This window comes from Mytilus californianus, unplaced genomic scaffold (assembly GCF_021869535.1).
Source record: "Mytilus californianus isolate M0D057914Y unplaced genomic scaffold, xbMytCali1.0.p SCAF_2, whole genome shotgun sequence".
Lineage (NCBI taxonomy): Eukaryota > Metazoa > Mollusca > Bivalvia > Mytilida > Mytilidae > Mytilus > Mytilus californianus.
The window spans coordinates 105,361,209-105,375,089 of NW_026262668.1; the positions used below are offsets into that span (position 1 = coordinate 105,361,209).

Genomic DNA, 13,881 nt, shown 5'->3' on the forward strand with positions numbered 1-13,881 from the left:
CAAAATCAAAATACATGGTTAGATTCAGCATATCAAAGTACCCCATATATTCAATTTTTGTTAAAATCAAACAAAGTTTAATTTTGGACCCCAACTTGGACAAACTTGAAAACTGGGCCCATAATCAAAAATCTAAACACATGTTTAGATTCAGCATATCAAAGAACCCCAAGAATTCAATTTTTGCTAAAATCAAACTAAGTTTAATTTTGGACCCTTTGGACCTTAATGTAGACCAATTTAAAAAACAGGACTTAAAATTAAAAATCTAAATACACGGTTAGATTTGGAATATCAAAGAACCCCAATAATTCAATTTTTGATGAAATCAAACAAAGTTTAATTTTGGACCCTTTTGACTTCAATATAAACCAATTTGATAGCGGGGCCCACAAATAAAAATTCTAAATTCATGGTTAGATTCAGCATATCAAAGAACCCCATATATTCAATTTTTGTTGAAATCAAAAAAAGTTTAATTTTGGACCCCAACTTGGACCAACTTGAAAACTGGGCCCATAATCAAAAATCTAAACACATGTTTAGATTCAGCATATCAAAGAACCCCAAGAATTCAATTTTTGTTAAAATCAAACTAAGTTTAATTTTGGACCCTTTGGACCTCAATGAAGACCAATTTAAAAAACGGGACCCAAATTAAAAATCTAAAAACACGGTTAGATTTGGCATATCAAAGAACCCCAATAATTCAATTTTTGATGAAATCAAACAAAGTTTAATTTTGGACCCTTTTGACCTCAATATTAACCAATTTGATAGCGGGGCCTACAAATAAAAAATCTAAATACATGGTTAGATTCAGCATATCAAAGAACCTCATATATTCAATTTTTGTTGAAATCAAACAAAGTTTAATTTTGGACCCCAATTTGGACCAACTTGAAAACTGGGCCCATAATCAAAAATCTAAATACATGTTTAGATTCAGCATATCAAAGAACCCCATATATTCAATTTTTGTTGAAATCAAACAAAGTTTAAATACTGGACCCTATCTTGGACCAACTTGAAAACTGGGCCCATAATCAAAAATCTAAACACATGTTTAGATTCAGCAAATCAAAGAACCCCAATAATTCAATTTTTGTTAAAATCAAACTAAGTTTAATTTTGGACCCTTTGGACCTCAATGTAGACCAATTTAAAAAACAGGACCCAAAATTAAAAACCTAAATACACGGTTAGATTGTGAATATCAAAGAACCCCAATAATTCAATTTTAGATGAAATCAAACAAAGGTTAATTTTGGACCCTTTTGACCTCAATATGAACCAATTAGATAACGGGGTCCACAAATAAAAAATCTAAATACATGGTTAGATTCAGCATATCAAAGAACCCCATGTATTCAATTTTTGTTGAAATCAAACAAAGTTTAATTTTGGACCCCAATTTGGACCAACTTGAAAACTGGGCCAAAAATCAAAAATCTAAATACATGTTTAGATTCAGCATATCAAAGAACCTCATATATTCAATTTTTGCTAAAATCAAACAAAGTTTAATTTTGGACCCTTTGGACATTAATGTAGACCAATTTGAAAACTGGACCCAAAATTAAAAATCTAAATACACTGTTAGATTCGGCATAACAAATAAATAAATGTGATCAAAGATTTTACAAATCTAATGCGCCATACTGTGCAATTAAAGATTACTTCTTGAAATTTTTCAATATTTGAAATTTGAAAAAAAAATAATATTTGAAGAATAATTCTTTTTAATTTCTGAAATCTGAAATGAGAAAAAATTGGCCCCCCACAATTTCTTTTTATCCCCCCCCCCTTTTTCCCCCAAAAAAATTCTTTCCCTCAAGATATGGTCATAATCTCAATTCAAATTTCCAATGGAGTTGGCAACCATAATTACCCATTTAAATTTACCATAGTGCTAACTTAATCTATTTTATAATAGAATTAATAAAAATATAGTGTCAAATCTTTCATATGGATTTTTTTGTAAAAAAAAAAGATGAAAACATTTGCAGATATTTTTACTGGTCTTCCTTTATAAATATGCATTTCTTTAAACATAATTTAAAAGCAGTGTAAGGGAAGTAACCAAAACGTTGTATTTGGATTAACTCCCTTACACTGTTTTAGATTATCTTTATTGTTCATTAACCATTACTTTATACATAATTTAAAAGCAGTGTAAGGGAGATAATTTCAATGATGTATTTGATTTATCTCCCTTACACTGCTTTAAATTATGTTTTGTACTAAAGTATTTGTCCATTAACCAGGACAACCTTGTTTTTCCCCCTTTTTTGCCCCTAATTCCTAAATGGTTTGAGCCATAACCCCCCAAAGCAAATCCTAACCATCCCTTTGTGGTATGGAAACTTGTAGTATAATTTCAGAGAGATCCATACACCATTCCACATTTATTGTCTGGAAACTAGAAAATGCTCATTTTTGGCCCCTTTTTGGCCCCTAATTCCTTAACTGTTGGTACCATAACCCCCAAAATGAATCCCAACCTTCTTTTTGTGGTATTTAACCTTATGGTCAAATTTCAAAAAGATCCATTCACTTAAACTAAAGTTAGAGTGCGAAAACCAATATGTATTCAGACGACGACGCCAACGTCATACCAATATACGACCACAAAATTTTTTTGCGGTCGTATAAAAATGGAAAAAATGGATTTATTTTTTTACAAAATTTACTTCTGGATACTATCTTATGATCATAAACAAGCTTCTGTCCAAGTTTGGTACAAACCCAGGATAGTTTAAGAAAGTTATTAAAATTTTAAAAACTTTAACCACAGAGTGAATGTAATATTTCCCGGCAGAAAAACTAAGTCCATTTATAAGTAAAATACGGAAAAAATGGAATTTTATTTTTACAAAATTTACTTCTGGATACTATCTTATGATCATAAATAAGCTTCTGTCCAAGTTTGGTAGAAATCCAGGATAGTTTAAGAAAGTTATTAAAATTTCAAAATCTTTAACCACAGAGTGAATATTTGTGGACGCCGCCGACGACGCCGACGGAATGTAGGATCGCTTTGTCTCTCTTTTTCGACTAAAGTCGAAGGCTCGACAAAAATGTGTTTTTTGGGCCCTTTTTGGCCCCAAATTCCTAAACGTTTAGGGTAATTACCCCCAAACTCATACCCAGCTTTACCTTTGTGATAAGTAACCTTGTAGTACAATTTCAGAGAGATCCATACACTTACACACAAGTTATTGTCCTGAAACTAGAAAAATGCTTGTTTTTTGGCCCCTTTTTGGCCCAAAATTCCTAAACGTTTTGGGCAATTACCCCCAAACTCAAACCCAGCTTTCCCTTTGTGATATGGAACCTTGTAGTACAATTTCAGAAAGATTCATACACTTACACACAAGTTATTGTCCTGAAACTAGAAAAATGCTTGTTTTTTGCCCCATTTTGGCCCCTAATTCCTAAAATATTGAGGCAATTACCCCCATCATCAATCCCAGCCTTCCCTTTGTGGTATGGTACCTTGTAGTACAATTTCAGAGAGATCCATACACTTGAACACAAGTTATTGTCTGGAAACTAGAAAAATGCTTATTTTTGGCCCCTTTTTGGCCCCCAATTCCTAAATGTTTTGGCAATTACCCCAAAACTCAATTCCAGCTTTCCCTTTGTGATATGGAACCTTGTAGTACAATTTCAGAAAGATCCATACACTTACACACAAGTTATTGTCATGAAACTAGAAAACTGCTTGTTTTTTGCCCCTTTTTTGGCCCCTAATTCCTAAAATTTTGAGGCAATTACCCCCAAAATCAATCCCAGCATTCCTTTTGTGATATGGAACCTTGTGGTACAATGTCAGAGAGATCCATTCACTAACACACAAGTTATGTCTGGAAGTTACAAAAATGCTTATTTTTGGCCCCTTTTTGGCCCCTAATTTCTTTACTGTTGGTACCAGAACCCCCAAAATCAATCCCAACCTTCCTTTTGTGGTATTGAACCTTGTGGTAAAATTTCATAGAGATCCATTCACTTAAACTAAAGTTAGAGTGCGAAAACCAATGTGTCTTCGGACGACGACGACGACGCCAACGTCATACCAATATACGACCACAAAATTTTTTTTGCGGTCGTATAAAAAATTGACAAGCCATTGAAACATGCTCTAAATTGAAGAATTTACAGTTAAAAGTCCCATAACTCTAGAATAACAAATTCAACCAGAATAAGGTGATCTAATGATCCCTGATACTATGGCTCACAGCATAACTCTTATACGGTAAATACCCACCGTCAGAATCAAACTTGACCGGTATATTAATATGGTCTATAACATTGCCTTTAAATTCAAAAAGATACTATTAAGTGGAATATCCATAAAGGGGCATAACTTTCAGTAAGTGTCAAATCCCTCAAAATCAAACTTCACCTGTAGTTTATCGTCCACAACATTATGTTAAAATTAAAAGGTACTGTCAGGTAGTACTTTAGTTAACATCTGGAAACAAACAACTGCTAAAACTGACAAAATCAAACTTGAACTACATTTTATGGTTCATACTGACATTGTGTTAAAATCTAAAACCAAAATTGTGACGGGATAGATAGACATGAGCATCACTTTATACACCCCCCTTTTCAAGACAGGGTTATGTGTTACTTGGATGGAGAGTTGTCTCATTGGCACTCGTACCACATCTTCTTATATCTATTATAAAAATTGTCAAAGTTGATTTAATATATTGAATGACTTGACACAAGTTTACTCATAGTTTTTACTGGAAATCTCTTATATATCTATTTTCTATTCTAGTGAAGACTAATCTTCATGTTATGTCTATCCATGTTTGAACAACAAATTAAACATGCTCAATTTGGATCAATCTGTCACTACAGCCAACGAACTTAAATATCATTAGATTTTTTAACACTTCATTACTGTAATGTTTTCAATAAAAGTTTTATTTTTCTATTATCTCATAATCCATTAGCTATTCATAAATTGAATCACGTTAGTTTTTCTTGTTTTTTCCTCCCTGTAATATATCTGAATAAAAGTTTTTAGTCCTAACTATGCCAACTTTATTTGTAGGTTTTATTTTGTTGCTGTTGAAATATAATTATCTAAGGAAAAGTAGTAGGGCCATGGACCCCATATAATTTGCACTAATAAACAAATACTTTTTTCCTAATTTTCAAATCAAATAAACCAAACATTTGTTTATGCACTGTTTGCATCAGACAGTGTTATTCCCATAAAACATAGAACATTTAAGTTTGTAGCGAGATTAGCTATTTACATGCTTTTTAAATTAGGTCTATTTTCCTTTGGAAGTGAAAAACATTGGCCACACCCTTGACTCTACAAATAGGTTGTAAGAGGTTACATATAGAAATATACACAATCTCAGAAAAATGTTGATTTATGCATGTGAACAATGCTAAATTAAAAATTTGTAAGGGTTCCGCGGAACCCAGTGTCTTGCCTACTTTTGCTGTTAATCGCAGGCTCAACAAAAATGAAATGAGGAAAAAATTTAATAAAAATATTCCTCTCGATACAATTTTTTTATTGTAAGAAGCTTCTGTCCAAGTTTGGTAAAAATCCAGAATAGTTTATGAATCTAATAAATGTTTTAAAAAATTTAACTGCAGACTGTATCTAATGTTAACTGGAAGAAAAACTAAGTCCATTTATAAGTAAAATATGGATAAACAAGTACAAAATTTTAATAAAAATTTCCTTCTAGATACTAGCTTTTGATCATAAACAAACTTCTGTCCATGTTTGTTACAAATCCAGGATAGTTTAAGAAAGTTATCAAAATTTTAAAAACTTTAACCACAGAGTGAATGTAACGTTTCCTGGCAGAAAAACTAAGTCCATTTATAAGTAAAATACGGAAAAACAGGATTTTTTTTTTTAAAATTTACTTCTGGATACTATCTTACGGTATGATCATAAACAAGCTTCTGTCCAAGTTTGGTAGAAATCCAGGATAGTTTGGTAGAAATCCAGGATAGTTTGAGAAAGTTATTAAAATCTTAAAAACTTTAACCACAGAGTGAATGTAATGTTTCCTGGCAGAAAAACTAAGTCCATTTATAAGTAAAATACGGAAAACAGGAATTTTTTTTAACAAAATTTACTTCTGGATACTATCTTATGATCATAAACAAGCTTCTGTCCAAGTTTGGTAGAAATCCAGGATAGTTTAAGAAAGTTATTAAAATTTCAAAAACTTTAACCACAGAGTGAATATTTGTGGACTCCACTGACGAAGACGATGACGCCGACGGAATGTAGGATTGCTATGTCTCGCTTTTTCGACAAAAGTCGAAGGCTCGACAAAAATTAATTTAGACTTAAGTGTCAGACTGAATTTTAATTTTCAGGTATAATAGTGTCTTAGATGCATACTTACATCCACAAAGTTATGGGACTGTAGGTCCCTTATCAACTGAACTCAAGAAATAAAATTGATCTAAGACCATAAGCATGAAATTAAGGTCACAGTTTGCAGGTTGTTATGCTCATCTAGATGTATCCTTACTCCAAGGTTACTTTTTATCATGAAATGTATAAGTTAGTAAACCAATCAATATGAGTCTTGTGACCTCATTTTACGTTTGATAGTCAGTTTAATCAAGGTGCATATACATGTATATATCAGTATTTGAGAATTGGCACTACATTCATATGTACACAGATCTGTTTTAAGATTTTTCGTAGCATTTTTTTATAAAATTATTTTATTAATCCAAGTGAGTCAAATAATCGGTTTTCTCCTTTGGCAATGATATTTCTTGGCAGTAATGAATCAAATAGCAGTTACCAACACTCCCATGAATAGATTTTTGCTTCAAATTCAGTAATAAATACTTTTATCATGCCTTTGTTAAAATTAAAGCAATAAAAAATAAAATGCTTCACTGAGCGCAGCTGGATACGACCGCAGAGGTCCAACCCTGAACAGTTGGGGCGAAAATGGACACAATATTCGCGCTTGATACAGGTCTGAATTTGGATTGTAATTAAATATTTGACACATAATAGGTTTCTGACACCAAATAACTGTAGTCAAAGAACTAAGAATTGGTTATATGATTTGAATTTATATTCAATTTTTGGCTTTTGTGAAATACACTATGCTGTTGCGTATTGACCCCCCTCCAAAAAAAATTATTGTTTTTTACATCCCCCCCCCCCCCCCCCCAATTGTACAAATTTGTTTTTGGATTACCTCCCTAACACTGCTTTTAAATTGTCCATTAACCAGGAAACCCTTGTTTTTTCCCCTTTTTTGCCCTTAATTCCTATAGGTTTGAGCCATAACCCCCCAAAGCCAATCCTAACCATCCCTTTGTGGTATGGAAACTTGTGGTATAATTTTAGAGAGATCCATACACTTAAACACAAGTTATTGTATGGAAGATACAAAAATGCTTATTTTTGACCCCTTTTTGGCCCCTCATTCCTTAACTGTTGGTACCAAAACCCCCAAAATCAATCCAAACCTTCCTTTTGTGGTATTGAACCTTATGGTAAAATTTCATAGAGATCCATTCACTTACACTAAAGTTATTGTGCAAAAACCAATGTGTCTTCGGACGACAACGACGACGCCAACGTCATACCAATATACGACCGCAAAAATTTTTTGCAATCGTATAATGAGTTTTACTTACCACCTTTCCTTGGCAGCAGTATACCCAGTGGAGACTTGTGGATACAGTTAGAAACACCTTTGATAGAGCTGAAATAAAAAATTCTAGTTTAAGAACATTAATAGTATTTCTTGCTCTTTTTCATGTTGTATAGTAACAGTATAGTTGAACTCTTGTGAAATGTTCAATTCCTCCCTGTGTAATGCTGAATATAAGATGTCATGGCTATAATGTGAAGGAATATATACAAGTATTCAGTAAACAGGAAGTTGATAACCAATGAATGTGAAAACACATCTAAAGGTATATACACAATGTACATTCTCACATGGAGCTTGAGAATGAATTACAGGAAGTTCTGATTTGTAGTTTCTGAGAAAATAGGTACAAAAATTTCATGGGACATTCAAACAGAAACAAGGATGGATGGACATATGTAAACTAGTTTATTCTGTCCTTCAAAATTTGATATAAAAATGGTCAAACTCCATCAGAAAATTTCAAATACAAATGACTGTAGAGTATTCCAACTTACATATAATGGAAAACTATCTTACTGAGTACGAAAGCTTTCTGTCAAATTGTATCCGACGAGTTGTGTTAACAAGGTATCATATTGTTACTTACAAAGGTAAACATGATAGTGAAAGTTCAACAACTCAAACAGAATGACATTACAGAATCGTTCATACACAAGTCAGATAAAGGGGAGAAGAGGAGTTTCATTCACTGGTCATTGTGTATTACAATAGGTACAAAAATGGTCAATTCAAAATTATGGTCAAGTTTTGCATCTACACACAATAACAAACAATCTTACCAAATATGAAAGCTTTCTGATAAAGGGGGTAGAGGAGTTTCATTCACTAGTTATCATTGAAGATAAATATTAACAAAATAAAAGCCATAATAATAAAAACATCACCATATGTTTTTGAATTGACAGTAATAGTGGTAAATTTTCACCTTTGTAACTGAGCAAGGTCATTGAGATCTGTTTCTAGAGACTGTAAAGCCAAGTATGCTTTGGACTTCTGCTTCCTGCAAAAGAAATTAATTATTTTTTCATAATATCTGAAAATTAAGATGACAAAGCAAAAGCATGGTAAATATTTTTATTAACTTTTTTGTTCACAATTACCTTTTTTTGCTGAGAAAATATGGAAAAACGGCTATTACTATTAACTGATTATTCAAAGATAGAAAAGAGTTCTATTATGATAAACACTCGAAATTGTTAATTTCCGTTTTTTAATGTGAAATATGCAGATGAAAGGCAATAATAAAAACTAGTCACAAAAAAATTACATTTTCGTGTATCCAACGTCATTTTTCTCACACAAAAGGTTTAAAACACATAATAAACTGCTTCACTGTGGGCAGCTGGATACGCCCGCAGAGGTCCAACCTGAACAGTTGGGGCAAAAATGGACACAATATTCAAGCTTGATACAGGTCTGAATTTGGATTGTAATTAAATATTTGACATATTATAGGTTTCTGAATAAATGTAGTCAAAGAACTTGAAATTGGTTATTCTTGCTGTTGTGCAATACACTGTGCTGTTGAGTAATACTTAGTAAATCTGTCGACTGTTGTCAGACTATAAACAAATAAAATCTTATAACTTGGAAACATAAAATCGAAAATTTATAAAAATCAAAAGGGAGCTTACAAAAATAGATATAAACAATTTACCAAAGTTTCATAAAAAATGCTGAAAGCATTTTTGAGTTATTGTCCGAAAACTGGAAAATCACCCTTTTTGTAATGAATAAAACCCCATAAATCGGTAACGTATAGTCTGAAATTTATAAAAATCAAAAGGGAGCTCATGTCGATAGAAATAAATAATTCACCAAAGTTTCTTGCAAATTGGTGAAATTGTTTTTGAGTTATTGTCTGAAAACTGTAAAATCCCCCCTTTTTTAATGAATAAAACCCCAAAACCTGGAAACGGTAAATCCGAAATTTAAAAAAAACAAAAGGGAGCTCACGTCAATAGATATGAACAATTCACAAAAGTTTCTTGCAAATTGGTGAAATTTTTTTTGAGTTATTGTCCGAAATCTGGAAAATCCCCCCTTTTTTAATGAATAAAACCCCAAAACTTGGAAACAGTAAATCCTAAATTTATAAAAAAAATGAAAGGGAGCTCGCGTCAATAATTATGAACAATTCACAAAAGTTTCATGCAAATTGGTGAAATTGTTTTTGAGTTATTGTCCGAAAACTGGAAAATCCCCCCTTTTTTAATGAATAAAACCCCAAAACTAAGAAATGGTAAATCTGAAATTTATAAAAAAACAAAAGGGAGCTCACGTCAATAGATATAAACAATTCACCAAAGTTTCATCCATATTGGTTAAAGCGTTTTTGAATTAATGCCCGACATGTTGACGACGGATGGATGGACGGACAGACGGTCAACAGTATACCATAATACGTCTCGTAAACGGGCGTATAAAAATGGTATTGTCATGTATAATTAACCATTAAGCAACGATCCTTACTCACTAAAATGTATCACTGCCGAGTTTGACACTGATTTGTAGAGAAACAAGGAAGATAAGAACTTATTTCCAAAAACGTCACTTTTTCTCCCTGCACATGGCAAATTAATTCAGGCCAGGCAGACTGCGCACGAAATTTGAACAGGCTACACAAAGTCGCGGAACAAACAAATCAGTAAGGAAAGTGTTAAGCAAAAATAAGAAAATCTAAACAAACTTTTGAATGAATTGGCTTTTGAGATTAAACAAAATACTTTATTTTCAACTCTATCAACTCATTCAGACTACATGTCAAGAAAATCAAATCTTAACCAGTGTTCTCCCCAGGATTTTTTTATAGCGCTGTGGTAAGCACACGATATTAGATTGATTCACCTTTCGCATTGGCAATGCAATGTTACATTTACTTATAACTGCCATGTTGGTTATATTATATTTAATAGACAAAGACCTGCATTTTTTATACATATGCTATAACAGAAATGGAAATAAGTTACATTTTTATTATTTAGCTTTAAAAATTAAAATGCCTAGATAATATAAATAACTTGATTTCATTACCACCCCTCTCCACCTTTTCTTTAAAGAGTAAGTATATACAATGTAGCACAGTAGGTATATCTTTTCTCTCACTTTTAGTTGTTTGACTTAAACTAGTTATGTATTTCATATTTACAAACAAAATTGGGACTTTTTTCATTGACTTTTATTTACATCTTTCAAATTACGAATTCGCAATTAAAATTGGTATATTATATACTTTCAAAGGATATCAATGAGATGGCAGCCATCTCTGTGGGCCCTGCTGTGAATAATGTGTGGTAAAAATTTTTTGCATCTTTACCATAGGACATGGGGTTGTCAACTGAAACTAAAGTTTTTGACCTTGACCTTTGACCTAGGAAGTTGTACATAAATTATGACACACCCTCTGGTGTTGGTTAATATACATGTCAAGTATAAACTTTGAAATCATAACGGTTCTCTAGATATAGAGTGGACACAATTTGCTACGGACGGACTGAAGGACGGACAGACTGGTCACTATAGGGTGTCCGCAATTTGGCAGGGCCCTAATTACTTTCTATAAGTACTGAAATGTTATCACAGACATGTTTAAAAAAAGGCTAACATATACCAAGATGCTTCAAGATAATTTTTTTTAACGATTTTTAAATTTTTTTCTTAAGGTGGATTATCAATTAAAAAAATTATATTTGCCAATTGAAACTACAACCTTTAAATGTTGTGTTTGATTTATTTATAAATATTTGAATGATTGCCACCAGAAATATTTGACAAGATTTGACTTGGTCTTCACTGGTTTTAGTACTTTATCCCTCCTAAATTGTCTCCCTTCCGCAACTTCCTGTTCCTGTTTATACTTTGACCAAATGGCTGTTTCTATGTATCATTAAATGCCATTTCTTATCCAAGCAATCCTCTGTTAATATTAATTTTAAAATAATATTCAATTAATATTTATTGAAATTTGGATGGCAAAACACGATATTTTATATTTATTTACAAGATTTTTTCGTTTTGTTTTATCCTCTATTTCATTTTGAAAAAGCAATGCAAGGACAAGTAATCGTAAAATACGGGCTTGTAAGGAATCCTTGGACAACGGGAATGCTTCCCTAAAGCAATGCATGTTCAACAGTTTAGTTGTAAACATGAGACAGTCTTGAAATAATCGTAGATAATTAAAAAAATGGACAAGACCACGCTGTCAGAGAAAGAGTAAAACTTTACTTAACTACTTTGGGAATGATTTATTGAGCACCATCCACCCTTTCATGAAGTTTCTGCACCTTTTTCTTCTTAAAGAGAAAAACTCTGGGAAATAAATAGGTCTTTTTGACAGTAAAAGTTCTGCCAATAACGCCATTTTGTTCTTTCATTGAACTGGTCCCTCTGATATTTGACTTCGTCAGGTGGATAAACAATCTCAGACAAATCAACCAGTCAATCACGTGATCGAAATTGTACAGAAAAACACCAGAAATTTGAAAATTGAAAAACAATAGCACTGATATTTGATTGGATACCGCTGCGGTCTGCCCAATAGCACAGCGCTGATTACCACAGCGCTAAAACAGCCTAGGGAGAACACTGTTAACATTAGTCATTAAAAAGGCTCCTAAAAATGTATCACATAACAAGCATTATCATGAAACCTCACAACTCACTGAAACCTCCCCGTTAGATATTCATTTCTCCCTATTTGGCTGCCAGAAGTCTCAATTCTCTCTACATTATGAAGTGTGGTGACCCCTGGGAATGTAGAAAGCATAAATTTTTTAAGCAGTGAAACAGGTTTTTTCATCAGTTATCTATCTGTCTGAGGCATGTGTATGTACTACATGCAAGTGTCCCTTGCTGTCTTCTTATTGACCACAGAAAAAAACTTACTTGTCTCCAGGTATCTTGTAAATAGAGGAAAACCCTTCCAAATGTCCAGAAAATTCATCATACTGCTCTCTACTGAGGACTTCTGTCAGCTCTTCACAACTCTGAAATCAATAATTCATCATGTACAGTGATTTTGCTAGCGCTCGTCATTTTCGTCATTTACAAAACGGTTTTCAAAATGACGAAAGTATTCCAAATCAATTTCGTCACTTAATTTGGAAAGAGTAAAAATATTTTCGCATGAAAATACTATAATTCTACCTGTCTTATTGTTTCTGACAAATTTATGACCCTCGGCTAATTAACATTTACAACAGGTGTTATAAGTTGTGATTACTGATAATCCGCTTATCGCCATAGGATGGGTCACTAATCCGTTAATTATTTATCAATCTCATAATTGATCATCATAATTATTTTCCCCAGTAAATCAGTCAGTCGGCATTTCAATTTCAATATTTATCAAACAAGCACAATTTGCAGTTTGTTTTTCGTAGTTTCTTCATTTGAGTTTTCCCTCGGACAGGTCGCATTTTAATTTCAATATTTCTCATACGATCTTAATTTGCAGTTCGCTTGTCGTAGTTTCGTCAAATGAACGTATTTTCGTCATATTTGATATAAAGTTTTTTAATAAAAAAGTTTCGACAATTTCGATTAAAATGATAGAACTTTATTCATAACATCAGAAATGTTTTCACGAGTCAAACAGGTGCTTCCTTTACGATGAACTGTGCGTGCGTGAAAGTATTCTTATGAATTTAAAGACACTAAAACTTAAAATACGAAATTAATTAAGTGTCAAATAAAACAAGAGAGACAAGTATAGATCTTATTAAGCAAATTGAATTTAAAAAATTATAATTTCCTGCCTTTTTTAAACACACACCAATCCGTATATGAATCCGGATTCATTCTGAATTTATTATCCACTTGTCACTTCCTGATTTCATTTCATTTGGAATTCGAAAGTAAACGTGATCTATTTATGATAAATTTACAATTCAAAGTCATTAGAATTGTTCCAACTTTATTGAACGCTTTAAAATGTTTTTAAGGATAATGAGTATGAATAATGCACCAAAATATTCCTTACAAGTTCATTTATGCTGTGATTCCTGGTTTAAAAAAATGGATCCCAACTTTTGCTCAAATTGCTGATTAGGATATACCCTGAAACTAACTGAAGTGAAATTGTGAACTACAAATGTAGATTTCTAAATCTTATATCCTAATCTTCGTACAAAAGTGCCACAACCAGTCAAATCATGCAGTAACTGCCTAGTATGCCTTAGTCCTTTAAAGT

The 13,881-nt window shown here is 32.4% G+C and overlaps 1 protein-coding gene across 1 annotated transcript in view; it reads right to left on the reverse strand.

Annotated features, from left to right (window-relative positions):
* The window catches only part of LOC127728505 (mediator of RNA polymerase II transcription subunit 1-like), a 99,244-nt gene that overhangs the window by 40,364 nt on the left and 44,999 nt on the right, over nucleotides 1-13,881 (reverse strand). The window contains exons 5-7 of the mRNA XM_052235889.1: nucleotides 12,576-12,676; nucleotides 8,614-8,688; nucleotides 7,669-7,736 (exon numbers count right to left, since the gene is read on the reverse strand). Coding sequence (XP_052091849.1) covers nucleotides 7,669-7,736; nucleotides 8,614-8,688; nucleotides 12,576-12,676 — 244 coding nt within the window. The remainder of the gene's footprint in view (nucleotides 1-7,668; nucleotides 7,737-8,613; nucleotides 8,689-12,575; nucleotides 12,677-13,881) is intronic.